The sequence below is a fragment of the Erythrolamprus reginae genome, chromosome 2 (genome assembly GCF_031021105.1).
Source record: "Erythrolamprus reginae isolate rEryReg1 chromosome 2, rEryReg1.hap1, whole genome shotgun sequence".
In the NCBI taxonomy this organism is placed as follows: domain Eukaryota; kingdom Metazoa; phylum Chordata; class Lepidosauria; order Squamata; family Dipsadidae; genus Erythrolamprus; species Erythrolamprus reginae.
The window spans coordinates 316436975-316460242 of record NC_091951.1 but is presented as its reverse complement, the minus strand read 5'-3'; the positions used below and the strand labels follow the sequence as shown (position 1 = coordinate 316460242).

Below are 23268 nucleotides of genomic sequence, written 5' to 3'. Positions count from 1 at the left end.
TAAGACGAAAAGTTCATAAGACAAAACACTGTTTCCCATAGGAAACAATGTAAAATCCATTAATCCGTGCAACGAACCCCCCCCCCCCGCAAAAAAAACGCCGCCGCCTGGCTGTCACCTTTTGAAACAGCCGGGGGTGCTTCCCAGCGTCCTCCTGAACCCGAACGCCAAACCGAAACTTCCGGGTTTGGCGTTCGGGAGGCCTCTGAGAAGCCCCCTGGCTGTTTTAAAAAGTGACAGCTGGGCAGCGGGGCTTCCCAGCGGCCTCCCAAACGCCGAACCCAGAAGTTCAGCAAAAGTTTGGGTTCGGGAAGCTGCTGGGAAGCCCCGCCGCCCGGCTGTCACCTTTTAAAACAGCCGGGCGGCTTCTCAGAGGCCTCCCGAACACCGAACCCGGAAGTTCAGGTTTGGCGTTCGGTTTCAGGAGGACGCTGGGAAGCCCCCCGTCTGTTTCAAAAAGCGACAGCCGGGCGGCGGGGCTTCTCGGCGGCGGCGGGTTCGTAAGAAGAAAAAAGTTCGTAAAAAGAGGCAAAAATTTTCTGAACCCCGGGTTCGTATCTCGATTTGTTTGTAAGACAAGGGGTTCGTATCATGAGGTACCACTGTATAAGTCCCAGGATAATGTTTGAAGGATTCAATCTGGGTCAGTCATTGAGACCAGAGTTTAGAGAGAAGTTCCCTGAAGGTGGGCTCTCTGGTTCTTGTAGGATTTTACAACTACATTCAGCTTTAGTTTTCTGGAAAAATCATACATAGTAGAGTTTGTGTCCCAACAGATGTCAAACTAAAGTCATGTAGGTGAGTAGCGTGGAGTGCTTTAGGGCATGGTGGGGGTTAGCTTGCTACAGTTTCCCAAAGCTTACATACCTTCATGGTTTTATTTTCCAAGAAAAATCAATGGAAGCACTTTTAGTGGGATGATTTGATAAGAGATGCAGAAAAGTTTTTCAGGACCCACATGTGGCCTATAGGCTATGGATTTCTGATCCCCAGCTTAAATCAACCTTACATATGAGCTACTTTAAAAACAATGGGAAATATTGCATGGAGCTACTTGCAGCTAGCTAGTTCTCTCTCTCTCTATCACCATTAACAGGAATGTTGTTTGTTGTACAGTGATCCCCCGGTTATTGCGTCCCCGACCATTGCGAACAGGGTAATTCGCGATTTTTCAACCCGGAAGTCAAAATACCATCTACGCATGCGTGCCCTTTTTTTCTATGGGCACGCATGCGTAGATGGCAACCGGGAGATCAGCTGCTGGGCGGCTTCCCTGGGTCTTCCCCCTCTTGCTGGCATCAGCGAGGAGTTTCCCCACCGCCCACGCAAACTCCTCGCTGCCGCTCGCCCGCCCTTCGCCTGCCCACGCCGTTCGCTCCCCCTCTTGCTGGCGGGAGGGCGAGAAGCCCTCCCCAGCACCCGCTCGCCCGCCCTTCGCCCTGGCGGAGAAATTCCAGCCCCCACCTGGTCCCGCCCGATCCTCCTCCCTGAGGCAGCTCGCCCTCCCATGGCCGCTTCCTCCACCCTCCATCGCAAGCCCTCGCCACCGCAGCCAACGCGCGCTGCGATCTTCAAGCCCGGCTCCTTTCGGCCCAGCATCCCGGGCCAAGCAGCTGCCTTCCGTGACTGAGCCTGGCTGGCCCGGAAGATCGTAGCGCGCGTTGGCTGCAGCGGCGGCGACATTGCTGCCGGCTTGGCTTCGCTCGCTCGCCGCTGAGGAGCCGAAGATTGGGGGGTGGCGCGGCGAGCGAAGCCAAGCCGGCAGCAATGTCGCCACCGCTGCAGCCAACGCGCGCTACGATCTTCCGGGCCAGCCAGGCTCAGCGGATCAAGCCCGGCTCCTCTCGGCCCAGCATCCCGGGCCAAGCGGCTGCCTTCCGTGACTGAGACTGGCTGGCCCGGAAGATCGTAGCGCGTGTTGGCTGCGGCGGCGGCGACATTGCTGCCGGCTTGGCGTCGCTCGCTCGCCGCTGAGGAGCCGAAGATTGGGGGGTGGCGCGGCGAGCGAAGCCAAGCCGGCAGCAATGTCGCCGCCACTGCAGCCAACGCGCGCTACGATCTTCCGGGCCAGCCAGGCTCAGCGGATCAAGCCCGGCTCCTCTCGGCCCAGCATCTCGGGCCAAGCGGCTGCCTTCCGTGACTGAGACTGGCTGGCCCGGAAGATCGTAGCGCGCGTTGGCTGCGGCGACATTGCTGCCGGCTTGGCTTCGCTCGCTCGCTCGCCGCTGAGGAGCCGAAGATTGGGGGCGGCGCGGCTCTTTTAAAACATCGCCGCTGACATGGGGGGCTTGCTAGCACCCCCCCAAACCCGGGTTGGGGGTTCGGGGGGGTGCTAGCGAGCCCCCAATGTCGGCGGTGATGTTTTAAAAGAGCCGCGCCGCCCCCCAATCTTTGGCTCCTCGCTAGCGCTGCGGAAGTTTAAAACACCATCTGCACATGCGCAGATGGTGTTTTTACTTCCGCAGCGCTACTTCGCGAAAACCCGCTCGTTGCGGGGGGTCCTGGAACGGAACCCTCGCAACGAGCGGGGGATCACTTTATAGTATATCTTATTATTGACAATCTACTAGATGTTATGAGATTGCCTTCTAGTAATGGGACTAGGAATTTATGAGATAAGAGATGTAGTGGGTTTTTAAAAAAAATACAGACTGCATATCCAAAAATAATCTTTATAACATGATATCAAATTTATCTGAAAAGTGTCATTATTAGCCTTTTATTAGAAGAATTCTTTAGAATTGTTAAAGTTTAGAAACTGTAGCTCATTTTAAGAATATAGAATTATGAACAAACTATTTATTTTGGATAAATATTATATATTTAATACACCATTTAATATTATCATGAACATCTAAATTGAATAATGAAACAATAATTCATTAAGGTGAGAATATTTCATGTTAAAATAATCATGTGGTTCTTCCTTAGAGAGAATTATTTCCTCTTTCCTAGCCAACTAACTTCCTTAATATCTGTACTGAGAAATTTGAGCCCGCCAACATATAAGCTTATATCCCAAAATAAAAGTAATCCAATATATTCATATTTCACTTTAGGGAGGAGTTAATGTACCCTCATATCAACATTAGTTAAACTAATTCTAAACTAGGGAAGAAATGTTTGCCTACCTTTCAAAAGACACTAAAGCAAAGCTTTATTGCCTGCTACAAACACTGCATCACATCTTGCTTGTAATAATTAATGGAATATGTTAATGTGTTAGCATGGTATTATCATGATTTATGAAACTGCATATTATGCACTAAATACAAAGTACTGTACAGCTGTGTTGTGAACACAGAGCCAGCAATAATCTCTTCCATACTGGGTTGTAGAAGTTAATGTTGAGACCTTTTCAGTCTAGTTCAGTCAGTTTTTATAGACTATAAAAATACATTTTTATTTACTTATTAGATTTATTTGCCACCCATCTCACTACTCAGCAACTATGAACAGCTTAAAACGTTTACTTTAAGCAAACATAAGTATTTTTATGGAAGAAACTAGGCTATATTATGAACAATTTCACATAAAATACACATTGCTGAACTGTATACTTTCCAACAACATGTGAATTGAAAATTGAAATATGTTTCCTCTGACAATCTTCAATGCATGTTATATTGAAATTCTCAGAGTAGTTTGGTTGTCTATAGATTTTAATAGGCATTAAGGTATATTAATCAATGATATAAATCTGCCATAGTGCTTGAAACCTAAATCTATTAGTATATTGTAGCGGTTTAAAATTAGCACCCTATATCTGCCATACATTTACAATCTATTTGTTGTAGGGATATTTTTAAATTTATTTCTACCCAGCTGTTCTTATCAGGTTATTTTATTATTCTCTGGCTTTCTGGAAATTAAAAGTTTGCTATATTGATGTAGGCTTCATTACCCCTTTGCATGGTGTTTGTCTATTATTTTAACATGAGTCAGGAGTTTTGTTATTTATTTTTATATATAATTTTAAATAAAAAATATTGAAAAATATTTCATACTTCTTTTTTAAGGGTTTTTTTTGGAAAACATGTTTTTATCATTGGGTTTTCTCCTTTTTTCTCCCTGACCATCACATTTTTAGAAAAAGATCCAGTTACAGACAATGAGGCAGAACAAGGATTTCAAACCTAGTCAAGGACATTTACTTTAGTCAAATTAATTTTTATAAACAGTGAATTGCCTTACCCTTAATTTTAGGCTTCACGTTAAAAGATGCAGAAAGTGACCTTAAAATATAATTGGTGGTTTAGAGCAGAAATAACAAAAGGTTTAGTCAATAACTCATGAAGTTTGATATACTTGTATTGATAAACTAATTAAACAGAACTGCCTGTGTTCCTCAATTCTAATGTGGCTCTGTTATTATTAGTTTTAAAGGGACGAATGCTGTAACATTGAATGAAAGTAAATGATGAAAGAACAGTGCAGTCACGAAACTGAAGTTCTCCTGCCTCTGATCTCCAAGTGATTTCAAGGAATAGTGGCTTTCTATGCACACCTGCAGTCATTCACTATACAGGCCTCTTGTTGTCAGTGTTGATTGCTGCTTGTTCATAGTACAACAACAAATAATTTAAAGCCTTGTAACCTTCTGTGATTTAATCTGTTGCTTTTTGGCACAATAGGCAGAGAAATATTTCTTGAAAAAGTGACAATAATTATAGTACAACTGTTCTTAGAAGTTTTTTTTACAGGTTTTTTTTTTACAACTCCTTATGATCTATTTAAAATTTAAACCAATTTTTGTTCCTGTTCATTTAAACCTATATGGGCTTTATTTAGAAATTAACTAAACTATAATTTTTATAAGCTGTGGAATTTCAGTGACTTAACTTTTTAGAAACTCTGTGTATAAAATGCAGGCATATCATGTTGCTGGGAATCCAGAATATCCATAATGCAACAGTCTTAAACCACCATATTGAATGTACTTGTGGATGATATTAAATTTTAATATGTCCAAATGAACTGATTTGTTTTGCAGATTAAAAAACTTGTATATGTCTATTTAATGCGATATGCAGAAGAGCAGCAGGATCTGGCACTGCTGTCAATCAGCACCTTTCAGCGGGCTCTGAAAGTGAGTAAAATTAAACGAGGAATAATTTTTGTTTTTATAAAGTTATAGCTGATTTTCAGAAGACAAAACCCAAAGGTATATCATGTTATTTCTGAAGTTAATCTGCTTTATTGCTTATATAAAGTGCCATTTTAAAAGTTGAAAGTGGTTAAACCCAGTTTTGGAGATGTGGTTTTCTATTTGTATAACTGAAGTTTCCTTCTCTTTCAGCCCTTTGCAGGAATTTCAGTTCTGCTTGGGAGTGTTTTCTCACTCCTCTAGAGAATATTACAGACTGATACTCAGGGAAGACAATTTTTCAGTGGTATTTTCGGCTGAAACGTGGCCTCCAGGAAGGACGTCTTTGTGACGTCAAAGCTCCGCCCATGGAATTCCCTATTGGGATTCTCCACCTCCGTTTCAGCCTCCAGATTGGCCGAAAACGCCGCTGCCAATTGCAAAAACGGTGCTCCGCCAGGCGCTGCCGCCCGGTTGTAACCTTCTGAAACAGCCGGGGGCTTCTTGGCGGCCTCCGGAACCCAAACCTGAACTTTTGCTGAACTTCCAGATTTGGCGTTTGGGAGAACGCTGAGAAGCCCCCCGGCTGTTTCAGAAGGTGACAGGTGGGCGGCGGCGCTTCTCAGCGGCCTCCCAAACCTGAAAAGTTCGGGTTCAGGAGAACGCCGAGAAGCCCCCCGGCTGTTTTAAAAGGTGACAGCCGGGCAGCGGCGCCCAGTGGATTGCCATTTTGCGATCTGCGTTGGGTTCGTAAGGTGAAAAAAGTTCGTAAGAAGAGGCAAAAAATTTTGGAACTCCAAAACTCCAAAATTTTGGAACGCATCTCGAAATGTTCGTATCATGAGGGGTTCATATCACGAGGTACCACTGTATTTGTCTTTATTTTTATTTTAGGATCATAATCAGTTGATCCGTGCAAGTGCTTTGCGGGTGCTATCAAGTATCAGAGTGCCAATTATTGTTCCAATTATGATGCTTGCTATCAAAGAAGCATCAGCTGATTTATCACCTTATGTTAGAAAAAATGCTGCCCATGCAATTCAGAAGCTTTACAGGTAAGTTATCTCTAACCATTAATATATAAGAAACAATGAAGCTTAACTAAGTTTATGATAAGAATCATCTAGTAATTGAGATAAAAATCAACAAAATTACTTTGATTAAGTTGTCTGTTTAAGCATAGATGGGGCAGCTGAAAAAGCTTTGATAAAATTTCTTTAACTTTCGGTTTTTCACTGTCCAGTAGAGGTATATTCATATTATAACTTAGAATGGAATCCATTACACTTTTCTTTTTATCCACTTAAAATATACATTTAGCCCAAATCTGTTAAATATCTGCTGATATTTTTTATATTAAATTTTTAGTCTTGATCCGGAACAAAAAGAAATGTTAATTGAAGTAATAGAGAAGCTTTTGAAAGACAAAAGCACGGTAAGTAACAAAAATTAGTATGTTTTGTAATGAAATTAGATGAAATTAATAATGAAATTTATTAATGAAATAGTGATATTTTTATCAATGTTAAACCATTTTAAACATAAAAATCATCAGGATAAGAGTTCAAATTTTAGATGTAGCTACTGATACAGTAATAAAGATGGGACAAAATTCTAATAAAATAAAAATTAGGTGAACTAGAAGTGCTACTTTATTGTAAAAAAAGATTGACATTGTGAGCAGTTATGCTGGTTGCTGGTGCCTCGATAATTTCTTCTCATTTCCTACTGTGTTCTTATTTAGAAAGTCTGAATCGAAGAAATAAAATTTTCAAATTAAATGTATGCAATATGAATTAGTGAATATTTAAATCCCTTCCCCAGCACCCACGTTATTAATTTTCAATTTAAGTGTGTTTTTTATTTATTTATTTATTTATTTATTTATTTGCTTGCTTGCTTGCTTGCTTGCTTGCTTGCTTGCTTGCTTGCTTGCTTGCTTGCTTGTTTGTTTGTATATATATATATATATATATATGTTAAAATGTTTTCAGCTGGAATTTTAAAATTAAGGGAGACTAGGATGGTCCCATTTCGGCCTTAAGATCCGACTTAAGAAAAACATATATATATATATATATATACACACATACATACATATACATATACATACACATACATACATACATACATACATACATACATACATATACATACATACATTCCTGGCTTTGGATACATTATTGACTTACAATATTTTTACAAGAACCATAAAGCTAACAAAATAAAATAACCATACTATTATCAACCCTCTCTGAATGACTGGATCTTAAACAACCTCTGATGAAGAGTTCTGTCCAAAATTGCAAAGAGGCCATTTTTAAGGTAGCTTTTTTTTTAGATTGTAGTGGTTATGTCAATTATGTAATTCCTTTATTAAGGCTTTATGGATTATTTTCAGTAGCATGGTTTCGGGAACCAGCTAGGGTAGATCAGTTAAGAGGAGGCAAGAAACCATATTCTAAATAACGTTCAATAATACTCTCTTCTTTGGAAAATTCTCATAATTAATACTTTAATTATGAAGGCATAATTATCACTGGCAAATATCAGAATATTATTATTATTATTAATTATTATTATTATTATTATTATTATTATTATTATTATTAATTAGATTTGTATACTGTCCCTCTCCGCAGTTCTGATTTAATTAAGATTGAAGTAATCCTGGCTTTTTGATGAACATTGGATTCCATACCAATTGATTAGTTGTTATTTTATCCATTTAAAATCATTTCCTATCTCTTAGACAAAAAAGAAAATAGAAAAAAATCCATAACATTCTAGACACCTTTACTTTTGGAGTCTGATAGATTTTGTAGGAAGAATATTTAATCTTTAGACAAAAAAAATTGAAAATATATATACAGAAATCTATATTTATACAAATCTATACAGAAACATAGCCTCATAGTTTACAGCACAGGTGGTCCTCGACTTACAACGATTCATTTAATGACCATTTAAAGTTACAGTGGCACTGAAAAAAGTGACTGATGAGTAGTGCTTACATTTATGAATGTTATTGCATCCGCACACGTGATCAGACTTTGGGTGCTTGGCTACCAGCATATATTTACAATGGTTGCAGCATCCTGGGGTTCTGGGATTACCATTTGTAACCTTCCTAGGGAACCTCTGACAAGCAAAATCAATGTGGAAAGCCAAATTCACTTAACAACTGCATGATTCACTTAACTCTAGTGATTTGCTTGACAACTATGGCAAAAAAAGGTCATAAAATGGGGTATGACTCCTTAAGAACTGCCTTAATTAGCAAAGGAAATTTTGAGCACAACTGCAGTGTAGAGGTCTACCTGTGTGTCTACCAATAGAAGGAACAATATGAAGTTCAGGGCTGAACTAGGGAGCCCTTGGTGCTCTTAGAGTTTGGTTCCTTGCTTACAGGCTTTTCATTATCGAATTAGGTAACATCATCATCTGATGATGTGATCACTGATGACCTTACCAAGTCAGGTAAGGAAACTCCTCAAACAGTCAAATCAGGGAATCCCTGTGATTCCACAAATAGAGCTTCCTTAATGCTTATTGGCCTTTTTTGGGTCTGCAGCTGCGGATTTAAGTATATATTTCCTTTAAAATAAAGTGACTGTCCATGTACCCCGTGAAGACTAAATAAGATTATCTGTAGCAGTTTACTCCTGAGAAGTCTAAAAATTTGCAGGTGATATATGTGTTTATTTTATTATTATTATTATTCTTAATAATTTTTTCATTAAAATTGCTGATACATTCAGTATTATTTTGGGGAAGATGGAGCAAAATCAGATGTATTCCTTAACACATGTAACAAATATGCATATGTGTAAAATGTAATGCTTCGATTACAGATATATGAATAATCTAGTGTCTTCTAAAGATACTGATTCAATGTTTGTAAAAGATTTACGTGGAGGTGGGGAATGTAACACCTGAATTTCTGCAGATGCTATATTGTGATAGATCTATTATCCAGCTATTAGAAGATAAATGACTGATCTTTACCAGCCTCCATGCTTTCAGAAAATTGAAATAAGAAGAGGAATATAATTTGAGCTATATGATTAGGGTAGGTGGGATGGCCATTAATTTAAAAGAAGGAAATGTTGGCAGTGTAGGCCAACTTGCCCCATAATATCAATCAAGCCTTGATATACTTCTTGTGATGACCCAGCACTCTCAGGTTTTTTGCAGCATTAATTAGAATTCATGACAAAATAGATGCAAGGAAACATTTTGTACCCTTCATAATTTTATAGAAAATTTATTGTTATTAGAGAACCATTTGCTTAGTGTGATTTTTTTCATTACCAGCTTGTCAACCAGCATAGATAATCTGGAGAAAATATGAACTCCATAGATTGGGTGTCACTTTTGTTGATGGTTCATGTAGTTTACCTTGGAGCGCAGATAATGGCTGAAGTTCATAGCAACAGCACAGAAAAACATGGCAACCAGTGAAAGACAAATGAACCATGTTTATTGCTTTAATATATAAAAAAAACTTAATGGAAAGCTGCATTTGAATTTGATGAGCTCATTGCAAGTTTTGTAAGAATGATTTATATTTTCCCATCTAGTAAAGCTAATTTTTAATTTTAATCTTGCTTGTCAATGATACCTTTATAAACTTTTTCATTTATATTTTAAGAGGGTAATTTAAAATTAAATATTATTTTTATGGCATACTAAGCAATATCCCGTACAAATTTGTAGAAATCTGTCTAGAATGATGTCTCATTTTGTTCATCTTCATAGGTTTAACAGTTTCATTAAAAATACTATTCATTATATGTTAATTATGAATTTAAAAGTTTTAATGTTTAATACAGTAAACATATTGTCCATTTCTTGAACAGTTAGCTTTATAGAATTTATATTTTCAACAAAGAAATAAGTGCTTGAGAAGTATCACTTATAAGGAATAAAATTTTAAAAGTATAGATTATTTTTGATACTATTTGTGAAAACACATCAAAGAACACAATCCTTCATATTTAAGATTTATTATTTTAAATAATTTATCTTTATAATTGGTACTAATCCTAATAGTAGCATTACTGATAAAGCCAGCCAAGGTAAGAAATATTAAAAACATTTGGTAAAGAAACAAAAAAGGTAGAATAATTTTTTAAAAAGTAAAATCACCCCCTTTACAAATGATGTGATAGAAAATAAATGTAAGTATACTGCATTTTCCTTAGTTCTTTACAAATAATCAATTCTGTTTTTTATGGAATGAGTTCTATACATGCTGGGACCAGCAGGTTCCAGTATGGAGCAAGGCTGAAGACAATAAATGCAACGTCACGTTTATAGTTATTGGTAATTTATACAATCCCCACAGGATTTGGAACTTGTTTAGCATAATAGCAGAACTATATTCTGAGCTGTTTTCTTTCAGTTGTAATAATAGGTGCATATTAATAAAGCAGATGTCAATGAAAAATAGGGAAAACCTGTAACATGAATATCATTGTATTTAATATTTTTTTCCTGAAAGTACCATTTCAGTAAATTGTATTTCTATTTAATTGCTTATTTTAAATCATTGGGGAAATTTTAGAGGTTGAAATGCGGATTCCTAGTTCTCTGCTACAATGTGACATTAATTTGCAGCTAGAAACCTTCACATGCATGCTTAACTGCATATGTATCAGTTGTTTCATATAGAAGCCTTGTCAGGTTATCTGTTTTGCATAGCATGTTGTTTGAAACAAAACAAAATTCAATTACAGCAGTTAAGGAAAAGATAATAGGTAATGCACAGTGACAAGTCATTATGTTATATTCTAACTAACAGTTAACAAAAGCAAGACATGGTATTTGCAATTGTTTTTGAATTTTAAGTGTTGTAGAACATTGAAAGGTTCCTTACAAATAATTAGTGCAGCAAAAAAGAAAAGAAAGGGAAAAGATGAATGGTTTACATAGGACAAACTGGCATGCTGCAGATTATTTGGGAAGGTGCTCTCTAGGCTCGGCTTTACATTTACAGATTGTCCTGATCAACTACTGTATATAGGTACAAGAAATTCAAATAGGTGCCAGCTAGACTGGGAAGAAGAACAGTAACTTTGATTCCTCTGCTGTCAGTTCTGTTTCCTTCTGAGCTGCCAGGGAAAAGGGCTCTTTTTCAGTACTACCTTTGTGGTAAAATTAGCTTATAACAAAGGGATTACAGTCTTGTTTCTAAGTAGGATGTGAAAGGGTCTAACATTGAAACAAATATGCATGTATGTATGTATGTATGTATTCATTCATTCATTCATTCATTTATTAGATTTGTATGCCGCCCCTCTCCGGAGACTCAGAGCGGCTCACTACAGGCATATAAAATACAAATCCAATGATTAAAAACAAAACAGTTAAAACCTCTTGATTAAAAACACTCATACAACCCAAACAAACTATACATAAAACGAAGCGGCCGAGGGGAATCAATTTCCCCATGCCTGGCGACAAAGGTGGGTTTTTAGGAGTTTGCAAAAGGCAAGGAAGGTGGGGGCAGTCCTAATCTCCGGGGGGAGTTGATTCCAGAGGGTCAGGGACGCAACAGAGAAGGCTCTTCACTTGGGTCCTGCCAGACAGCATTGTTTTGTTGACGGAACCCGGAGAAGGCCAACTCTGTGGGACCTAATTCGTGCGGCAGAAGGCGGTCCTGAAGGTATTCTGGTCCGATGCCATGAAGGGTTTTATAGGTCATAACCAACACTGGCTGGTGAGGCACCACTCAACATGAGTGACATTAGGTTGAACATGCCCACACAGTCACATGACCACCTAGCCACGCCCACCTGGTCATTAGGCAGATCATATTAGTGGTCCACGGGATTTAAAATTATGTATTTAGTGGTCCCTTAGGTCTGAAAGGTTGGCGAGCCCTGTATTAAACGGTTCTAGAATATAACTCTGTGGCTCACCATTTGAAACTTCTTTTCATCTTGGCATAGAACCATTAATATTTTATACAATTATTTAATCATCTCTCTTAGCATCTAAACGTGACATAATTACTCACTTTTTGTCATCTTCCCTACTAAAATCTCATAAGAAACGTAGTAGGTTCACTACATTCTCTATACCAATTAAAAGGGTCATACTATTTTTAAAAAAGGAATCAGGTTGGCTTGCTTTGATTTAGACTTGATAAACCTCTATCAGCCGGGGTTTTTTGTAGATTTCTGCATGCTGACGAATCAACTGCTTAATAACCTGTTTGTTGTGGCCTGCCAGCTGCCAATGGATCTGGCGGCAGACTCAGATGATGAGGAGGCTGGGAAGGAACCTGGGCCAGCTCTGGAGTCTGGGGAAGGCTCTGATGGATGCTCTTATGTCAGACGCAGAAATAGAGCCAGGGCCGTCTGACATTTCTCAGCCACCGGAGACGCAGCTGCCTTTGGAGGCTGAAATGAGTGAGGCGGAAGAACAGCTGGGGCCTGTTCCAGATGCATGTGTGTGCAAAGTAGTTAGGAGAGGTGAACAATGGAGGACAAAGAGTCTGTTTCTTGCTTCTGCTAAGGTTGAATCAGAACAGTGTTTGAGAGTTTTGTAATGTTGGTAATAATTATTGTCATTGAGAAACAAAAACTTGACTTCAGCACATAAGGTACTTGAAATGATAAGCAACTATAGTAATAAAAAGCAGTTTTTATAAATGTTACGGTTTATGTCTCAAAGGTTTGGCAGGCTTTACATATACTGTTATTTGAACTTGAAAGCTAGCAAAAATTAAGGCTTCTACGTGTCAGCAGTTATGTGGAAGAACTATAGAAACTGATAAATGGTGCAATCATGTAATATAGTGTAATGGAATCTGTGTAGAGATTAAGGATCTAGCTCTTGATCACCTTTCTGGTTTTGACAGTTACCAAAGTCACTGGTTTTGCTGCACTTTCTGGAAAAAACCTCCGATTTTTAAGACACGGGTAATACCAACGGTGCAAAATTTAATTTTGCAATTATATGTGAACGGACTTCTTCGGAATCATTTTCTCTCCTGCTTCTTGATAATTCACTCATCCATTAGAGTAGGGGTGTCAAACTCACATCGTCACGTGATATATTGCAACTCCCCCCCTCTTTGCTAAACTTTGCCAATCCATGGGAAATCTGGCCCATAGGTCGCGGGTTTGACAGCCCAGCCTTAGAGCTGGGGTGGCGCAGCAGGTAGAGTGCTGTACTGCAGGCCACTGAAGCTGACTGTAGATCTGCAGGTCAGCGGTTCAAATCTCATCACCGGCTCAAGGTTGACTCAGCCTTTCATCCTTCCAAAGTGGGTAAAATGAGGACCCGGATTGTGGGGGCAATATCATGGCTCTGTTAAAAAGTGCTTTTGCTAACATGTTGTAAGCCGCCCTGAGTCTAAGGAGAAGGGCGGCATAAAAATAAAATAAACAAACAAACAAACAAACAAACAAATATTTAAATTTAGAATTAGGTTTCTGGCAAAATTACTGACCCTTTATGTGTTTTAAATTATTTTTCTCTAGCTTGTAGCAGGGAGTGTCGTGATGGCATTTGAAGAAGTATGTCCAGAGAGAATAGATTTGATTCACAAGAACTACCGAAAGCTCTGTAATCTACTAATCGATGTAGAAGAATGGGGACAGGTTGTTATTATTCACATGCTGACTCGGTATGCACGGACACAGTTTGTGAGCCCTTGCAAAGAGGTAAGCCACTTAAAAACTTTCTTCAATAGTTCTGTGTTGCTAAAAGCAGGCTTTCAAATATATTTTCAGTTCTGGGTACTCATAATTTATATCAAACAGTAGTAGTAATGCTTGTGGTAATGTCTGTGTGTGTGTGTGTGTGCATATCCTTTTGTACATACACACACATACACAAAATCTGTACATACATACATCTAAGTACAGTGTTCCCTCAATTTTCGCAGGGGATGCGTTCCGAGACCGCCCGCGAAAGACGAATTTCCGCGAAGTAGAGATGCGGAAATAAATACACTATTTTTGGCTATGAACAGTGTCACAAGCCTTCCCTTAACACTTTAAACCCCTAAATTAGAATTTCCCATTTCCCTAGCAACTATTTAGATTATTACTCACCATGTTTATTTATTAAACTTTATTTTTTTAAAAAATTATTAAAGGTGGACGAAAGTTTGGCGATGACATATGACGTCATCGGGCAGGAAAAACCGTGGTATAGGGGGGGAAAAACGCAAAGTATTTTTTAATTAATATTTTTGAAAAACCGTGGTATAGGCTTTTCGCGAAGTTCGAACCTGCGAAAATAGAGGGAACACTATATAGCAAAAGTATGTGAATTTTCACTTTCAGTAGCTAATATGCCTCCTTTGGGCAATAATAACTGCATGTACTGGTAGTCTCATTTAGCCTCAAGCAATGATAGTTTGCAATTACTACGATGAAAAAGTAATCTTGCAATCAATGCCTGTGTATATACTTTCTCAGAGATCAATTCCTGGCTATACAATCTTCTCAATGGCTCTTTCTTTCTCAGTCATGTTTGCCATTACAATCAGTATTTATGTCCTGTGCCTAATCCACACACACTCCAAAGAAAAAAACTCTAAACAAACATTTTCTTCCGGAACCGCTTTTCTCCCCAATGCAATGTATCTGTAAAGTTTTCAGCTCTGTGACCTTAATTATTTGATTAGAACACTTGGCTGACTGAAATTGATAAGCTCCTAATCAGTTTCACAATAAAGTCTTGTGCCTTCTAAGTATTCTTAGTAAACAGCTGGCACTAGCATGTTCCATTCTCAGTGTATTCTCGGTTGTGTTGTGTGTCTGCTTAGTCTCTTGTTATCCCTTTCTCCCCAATGAATGTAAATACAAACATTAATTTTTTTCCCTTAATTATCCTTGGGCTGGGGTAAACTTTCCAAGGGATGATGTGTCTGTCTGTGTGTGTATACATAGAAAATTATATATATTTTACTATGAGTATCTCCTCTATAACCTTCATCATGTATTTTACTATGTGTATATAGATATATACCCACTAAAACCCTCATTGTGTATTGGGCAAAATAAAATAAATAAATAAATAAACAAACAAACAAATAAATAAATAAAAAGTTATAAGACTTGTCTTTTAATCTAGCTCCCCTACATGTCAAGTTTTAGAAAACTTGTGATTGACAATGCCACTGTAATGGAATATGTTGATGTCCTTGGGGGATGATGGGAAGAGATGATGCCTAGAAAACAAGCAAACACCCCCCCCTCCCCAAACAGTCAGAGGAAGAAACCTAGGGAAGACCGACCCTAATAGGGTAGGCAGAGTTGGCTCTTCTATGACTTGTGGACTTCAACTCCTAGAATTCCTGAGCCAAGCATGCTAGGTCAGTAATTTGGGGAGTTGAAGTCCATATGTCATAGAACAGCCAACTTTGCCTACCCCTAGTTTAAGCAGTTAAAAATGATAGTGAGAAATTTGTACCTTCAGACTTTCAATATTTTGTTAATGTAGCCTCCTACTACAGTGTCCCCTCGATTTTCGCGGGTTGGAACTTCGCGAATAGCCTATACCATGGTTTTTAAAAAAATATTAATTAAAAAATACTTCATGGGTTTTTTTCTATACCATGGTTTTTCCTGCCTGATGACGTCATACATCATTGCCAAACTAATAATTTTTGCAAATAAATAACAAAATAAATAATTATTGTTAATAAATAATTATGTTTATAAATATCAGGATTACTAAGTGTCTTATTCAATGGTGAGTACCAGCAATAATGGTGAGTAAATTGTTGTTAAGGGAATGGGAAATGGTAATTTAGGGGTTTAAAGTGTTAAGGGATGGCTTGTGATACTGTCCATAGCCAAAAATGGTGTATTTACTTCCGCATCTCTACTTCGCGGAAATTTGACTTTCGCTGGCGGTCTCAAAATGCATCCCCCGCGAAAATTGAGGGAACACTGTATTCTAATAAAGTAGAATTACTTCATCATGGTTTACACAGGAAGGCTGACAATCATTCATCTTTTGTTATAAGTACTCTTTCTGGGTTCACACTCATTCTACACTTCTCCCTTTCATCTTTTCCCCAGATGCAGAACTTGACGTGTCTCCCTATTAAAATTCCGTTCTATTCATTACTGCTCAGGCCTGTCTCTGGCTTTTAAAATCTTCTCTCTCTGCTCTAACTTATTAGCCACCCCTCCTAGCTTTGTGTCATAGTCTGACTTGATAAGTGACCCCTCAACTTACTCATGCAAGTCATTGATTAAAATGCTGAGCAGCACAAGGCCCTGAACAGAGCTTTCTGGCACTCTACTTAAAACTTCCGTTTAGGAAATTGAAATGGAGCCATTAACAAGCACTCGTTGATGTGGTTATTCAGCTAGTTCTGAGTTTGTTTAACAGTGATATTGTCTGGCCCATAGTTCATTTTTATATCTTTTCATAAAGCAGATTATTATGATAGAGTTTGTCTAAAATTTTGTTGATGTCCAGTACTAGATAATTAAATCATTCTCCTGCTCTACCAAATTATTAACCGTATATCTGCAACGAGCCATGCAGCTCCTATTAATTGTCACCTGCATATCCAAATGTTTAAAGCATACAGTTTAATAATCTGAGGACCTAGCCGATTATATATGTCAAGCTGATAAATCTATAGCTTCTTCTCCTTTTTGTAGATGGAGGTAATATTTGTTATTCTCCAGGCTTCCATTTTTCCCATCTAATCAAGGATTACAATCACATTTTCTAATTGTTTCAGACCAGTATAGATTTGATTTTTCTCAGTTCTTCCTCCTTTATATATCACAAATCCAAAGACAATGACTTCCCCAAAGTTACCAGTCTCTTTCAGTTTTTTAACCTATTCTCCTTGATCTTTTTTCCATCTTCTAATAAATGAGTTGTCAGTAAGAGAGGACAAGAATTTGCTGGACCTCTGGCTCTTGGCTGAGTTAGATTCACAGTAGATGTCAGGATAATTGAGATCTCCCATTACCCTATTGCATGCTTCTTTGAAAGTCTGGTCATCTGATGCAAAACCTTCAGCCATGTCTCTTGTTTGGCAAGGCGGTTTATTAAAAACTGTGATAGTATCATTTTTGTTTTCTCTTTTCTTTTATTCCTACACATGTACTTTCAAATTTTCATGTTCTAATTCCTGATTTTTTTCTCAGGTATATAGCTTTTTTATATACACAGTTTCAACCTTTTCTTTTAGATTTTCTACCTTTTAAAAAGTTGTAATTTTTTAATGCCCATTAATAAGATCATTCCAGTAATTTCAACAGTGCTTATTTGTTTTCATGAATTAGAATTTCTAGTTCTCTTCTAATTCTAATCAAGAGCCATCGTTAATTTCCATACATTTTTATGGGCACAGATACATTTAAAATTTTGCTTCCATATTTATAGGAAGATATTTCAGGTTTTTAAATATGAAATATCGGCAGCTGGTCATTCATAGATATATTAACAAGGCATCACTCAATTTGCAATCTTTTAGCTAAGCTATTATTTACTTAAACTGAGACTAGATAATATAGACATAATACAACATACCATGTCTTAGAATGACAAGAAAAAGTCATTAGTAAACACATGATCAGTTCCTATTCTTATAAATATATGTAGGAAATAACAACATTCACTGCCTGACTCTAGACTGACTCTGGATGACCCACAATAAAATCAAACTTGGAGAAAATACAAGATAAATAGGGTTAAAAAGAAAAATAAAGAACAAAATGGTAAGACTGGCCAACAACATCCACATATACAAATATATCTGATTGGGTTTCAACCAAGTCTTTAAGACTTTTTGGAATGGCATTGGGGGAGGGGGAAAAGAAGCCATCAATCAATCTATCTGGACACTGCTGCCTAAATCAAATAAATAAACAAATTTCTCATTTAGTTGCTAAAATAGCAGAAAGAAATCTCTGAAATCTAAGAATCAGCAGGTCCCCATGTTTTCTTCTAGTACTTTTTTGAATAAGCTTATAACAAGCTTCTTATGTAGTAAAACAGATTTTTAATTTAGTTTATCTGCATCATTATAGATCAGTATTTAGTCTGTTTATATGTAAATGTATGATTTGAGGAACAATTAAATGTTGACAAAGTATATTGCAGTCATATCAATTGTACTGCATTTTCCATAATTTTTCTAACTGACATCTTTGATAAATAGTGGTTGCCAAGTCAAAATCGATTATACAGTGCACTAGGAATTCATGTGCTGTCAGAGAGAAGACCGATTGACTTTAAATTTACATATTAATGAGAAGATTTGTTAAGGAGGTACTTGACTATAGAAAATAACAGCATATTTATAGGGCATGACATTTTATAAAAAAAGCTGATGCAGGAAAATGGAAATTAAACCTTTCAGATTAATACATTCAAGAATGTTAAAATGCATATTTGCATATTTATTTCCTGAATTTACCTTTCTTTTCAACAGATTTCCTCATCTTCCTTCCCAAGTTAAATGTGTATCTCCCTGTAGATTAATAATTTTGAATTACTTTGCTTCAGCTGCTAAAGAGACCTAACAAATGGAGGCGGGGATCCAAAGCCTTTCTTAATTTTGTTAAATGTCCTTTAATTTTTACTTGACAAGAGAATGAATATTATTCCGACATTTGAATCTGTGATGACATAGAAATATTCTTTAAAAATAATAAGTGGTTGTCTTTTTTGTCCTTTAAAATGAAAATTGCTTAATCTAAGTAAATTTGTTGAAGCAGCTTTTTACTGAACTTTCAAGAATAAATATTATACTTTAAAGGTACTTAGAAGATTGTTTACTGAAATGGAATTAAAGCTATAGATTTATTGTCTACTCTGTTTTGAGGCCAAATCCTGATCTTTGAAGTAGCTTGATCTGCATTGGCTTGGAATAAATGCTTTGTTCCAGCTCATTTCCAGTTCACTGGGTGTACATTGGGAAAAAATAGAGACCTCCGTATTTTTTTAAAAATCTTAAAAAATAAGCACACCTGTCAGAATTGTCACCAACAAAGTTAGCAAACAGCTGAGAAACTAACTCTTATGAAGTATGATAAAAAGAACTTGGGTATGTCTAGTCTAAAGAAAAGGAAAAACCGATTAAGCAGTCTTCCAGTACTTGAAGGGCTATCACAGAAAAAAAATATGTGTCAATTAATTATCTGTAGTGTTTAAAGACAGGACAAGACTCTATAGATGGAAATGTCATAGAAGTGACCCAAACGTGATATAAGTAGGAATTTCATGGTTGTGAGTACTATCAAGCAGTGGAATTACCTCCTAGAATTGTGTGAATTCTTATTAGTAACCTATGACTGTCTTTAAGTGTTATATCTTATGATTCTTGCTGAATGTATTTTTTTCTTTTTTTCTTTTTATGTACACTTAGCGCATGTGCACCAAAGACAAATTCCTTGTGTGTCAAATCATACTTGGCCAATAAAGAATTCTGTTCTGTTCTGTTCTGTTCTGTTCTACTCTACTCTACTCTGCTCTGCTCTATTCTCTTCTTCTATTCTAAAATTGACTGGGAAATCAGTTTCATAGGAAGAATAGAACTAATCTGATTGAGATTGGCTATAGTATCAGTATCTGTGCTGTACCTGTCTTCCCCTTTCCCCATATCCCAGTGAATCAAGCTTCTGCAGGAGTCATTTGGAATATTACCTTGTTTCTCAAGACTTACAAATGTTTATCCTTTGCCTAGATAATAATTTTTTTCATGTTTCCATCAAGATCATTTTCTTTACTCTGTACAGGATGCGCCAATACTGGAAGTTTTCAAAGACTATCAACCATTTATTTTATTGTTATTAGCTGCCCTGAGTCCACAAGGAGATGGGCGGAATATAAATGTCAATAAACAAACAAATAATCAATCAATCAATCAATCAATCAATCAATCAATCAATCAATCAATCAATCAATCAATCAATCAATCAATCAGAGATGGTCTGTGAAGATTCCTATTCTGTTCCTTCCATTCTATGATTCTTTAAATGACTGACAGACAGACAGATCTCTTTTTCTCCTCTCTGTCTTCTTGCTTAATAGGCAAATGATTGTCTCTAACTTTTTAATAAGAATTCTACACAGATTGACTCAGCATGAAACTTTCTTATAAACTATCATATCGCCTTGCAAACCTATTTCTAAGATTCATGGAAGAAGGTGGTTACTGTGGAAAGAAAAATAAGGGGTGATGTTTTCTTAAAGCTTATCTGTAAGCTCTGATTACAGTAACTTCACAATTATATTGATTTAGTCTAGATCGAGAAAATATTTTGAGATATTTTCTTATTTCATTTGGTTTCAACCCAAACTGGAACACACTCCACCTGTAACTGCTGTAACTTTCTGTTAAGACCTTCTGTTCTTGTCTGGCAGCTCAAATGAGTAAATAAAAAATTGTGAAAATAGCTAAAACAACATAAGCAGCCTTAATTCATAACATCTTCAGTGGCCCTCGGGAGACTTCAGATCCATAACCCACTAATCAGACAATGGATCTTGGGATCATATAAGAAAGCTCAGTGAGGATATTGACTCAGCATGTGCCGGGTGCAGCAGGTAGAGTGCTGTACTGCAGGCCACTGAAGCTGACTGTAGATCTGTAGCTCAGCGGTTCAAATCTCACCACCGGCTCAAGGTTGACTCAGCCTTCCATCCTTCCGAGGTGGGTAAAATGAGTACCCGGATTGTGGGGGCAATATCATGGCTCTGTTAAAAAGGGCTATTGCTAGTGTGTTGTAGGTTGCCCTGAGTCTAAGGAGAAGAGCAGCATAAAAATCAAATAAATGAATGAATGAATGTATGAATGAATGAATGAATGAATGAATGAATGAATGAATGAATGAATAAATAAATAAATGTGGTAGCTATAAAGCAAATTCCATGATCAGAAAAGGATTGAAAATCAATTATGTCCACATCTGAAATAATTGTTTATAGTTGTGAAAACTACAGATTATAGTGGTGAAATTGTGAAAGAATTAACTATTAGACATGATGGCAGCATTCCATTATTTGAGGGGCTGCCACAGATAGGAGGGGTCAAGCTATTTTCCAAAGCACATGAAGGTCAGACAAGGAATAATAGATGGAAACTGAACAAGGAGAGATTTAACCTAGAAATAAGGATGAACTTTCTGGCAGTGATAGCAATCAACCAATGGAACAGCTTGCCTTCAGAACTTATGGGAGCTTCATCACTGGAGGCTTTCAAGAAGAGATTGGACTGCCATCTGTCAGAAATGGTATAGGGTTTACTTGGGTGGGAGATTTGACTAGATGGCTTACAAGGTACCTTTTAACTCTGTTTATCTGTCTGTCTATCTAACTAGGTTCTAACTACAGTGGTACCTCTAGATACGAGCTGCTCCACATGCGAGTATTCCAAGTTAAGAGCCGCGACGCGAGCGAAATTTCTGTTTGACACCCGAGCTCAAATTCGGGATACGAGCCGAGCTTCCACTAGGTGGCGCAAGAATCTCCTTGCTTCCACTTATCTCGGCGCGAAAAACAAAGTCTAAAGGCATTCGTTCGAGATGCGAGTTGATCGACTTACGAGCTCGGGTCTGGAACGAATTAAACTCGTATGTCGAGGTATCACTGTACTTAGAAATTGGTAGGTAAATAAGTAGGGTGGTTTTTTTTTGCCATATACCTATAAATAACCAGACAACAATTATTTGCTTCATGGAATATAAGTTGGATTCAAGAAATTTCCATCTTAGAACAGGTTCTAATTATGATGTTTAAAAGATCAAATTGGCATAGATGGATTATGATAAAAATATCATATATGCTATGTTATTTAAAATTGTGTTTTTACACTATATCTTCTACTAATTAGAATTTTGTTCTTTGATTGGGGGGGGGGGATGATACTCATTTATAGACAAATCAGGTATTAGATTAAATATCAAAGATCCAAAGAACTAATATATCATTTTCCTTTTAAATTTCCTTTTAAAAATTCCTTGATATATTTAAACTGTAATTTGAAATCACTGTGTTGGGAAAATCTAGAAAGTGTATCATATTTATAATTTGGATGTTACTTAAAAATTAAAAGTGAAATAATTAGTGTTATTTCCCTTTATAGGAGTAAAATAATGAGTGTTATTTTTCTTTGTAGGATGGTGCTCTGGAAGAATACAGTGAAAAGAATTTCTATGAATCTGATGACCAGCAGGATAAAGATTCAAAAGTGAACAAGTCCTATTCTATGGATCCAGACCACAGATTACTGATAAGAAATACAAAGCCTCTATTACAAAGCCGGAATGCTGCTGTATGGCTATTTTAATTCACTTTTTTTTTCATTTAGCCAAATGGTTTGATTTAAAGTTAAGCATGTGTATGAATGTTAGTAGAAGTTGTCTTCTTTTTTTCCAGTGGTTGTCTTGAATGTCTGACAATGTCCTATTAAGAGTCCTTGCTGAGTAAGTGACTAGCATGAGCCATTCTGTAGTGCAGTGTTTCCCAATCAGTGTGTCGCCAGGTGTGCCGCGAAGAAGGAAGCTCAGCTTCTGGTCCCGCAACTTTTTGCTGAGAGTGCGAAGAGCAAAAAGTTGTGAGACTGGAAGCTGAGCTTCCTTCTTTGCGACTTCCAAGTTTTCAGGCAGCTGCAGCGCCCCACCCGGCTGGAGCTTCCCTGGCGGCGGCAGCAGGTGAGTTTTGGGGCCCAGTGGGAGGGCGGCGGCAGCAGCAGCACCGGGCAGTAGCCGTGGGGCGGCAGCAGGGTGGTCAGCTGTGAGGCAGAGCTCCGGAACGGAGGCACCGACGGCAGCTGGATATGTTGCTGTATGCTGTACATGCTGGCATTGCGTGGCTGGCACTTGCCTGCTGGCTAGGCCGGGATGGAGGCTCCAGCCCCATGCCCATGCTCAGCGCAACACCAGCATATACGGTGTCTAGCAACACGTCCAGCTGCTGCCGTCGGTGCCTCCGTTCCGGAGCTTCGCCTCATAACTGACCACCCTGCTGCCGCCCCACGGCTATTGCCCAATGGTGCTGCTGCGGCGTGCTGTATGAGAAAGAGAGAGAGAGAGAGAGAAAGAAAGAAAGAAAGAAAGAAAGAAAGAAAGAGAGATAGCAAGAGAGAGAAAGAGATAGCAAGAGAGGGAGAGAGAGAAAGAGAGGGAGAGAAAGGGGGGGAGAGAAAGAGAGAAAGCAAAAGAGACAGAGAGAAAGAAAGA

The 23268-nt window shown here is 37.9% G+C and overlaps 1 protein-coding gene across 2 annotated transcripts in view; it reads left to right on the top strand.

The window, feature by feature from the left end:
* The window catches only part of AP3B1 (adaptor related protein complex 3 subunit beta 1), a 187579-nt gene that overhangs the window by 35087 nt on the left and 129224 nt on the right, over positions 1-23268 (top strand). For both annotated transcript variants that reach the window (XM_070743219.1, XM_070743220.1), the window contains exons 4-8: positions 4994-5089; positions 5981-6141; positions 6455-6521; positions 13582-13764; positions 22206-22361. In XM_070743219.1, coding sequence (XP_070599320.1) covers positions 4994-5089; positions 5981-6141; positions 6455-6521; positions 13582-13764; positions 22206-22361 — 663 coding nt within the window. The remainder of the gene's footprint in view (positions 1-4993; positions 5090-5980; positions 6142-6454; positions 6522-13581; positions 13765-22205; positions 22362-23268) is intronic.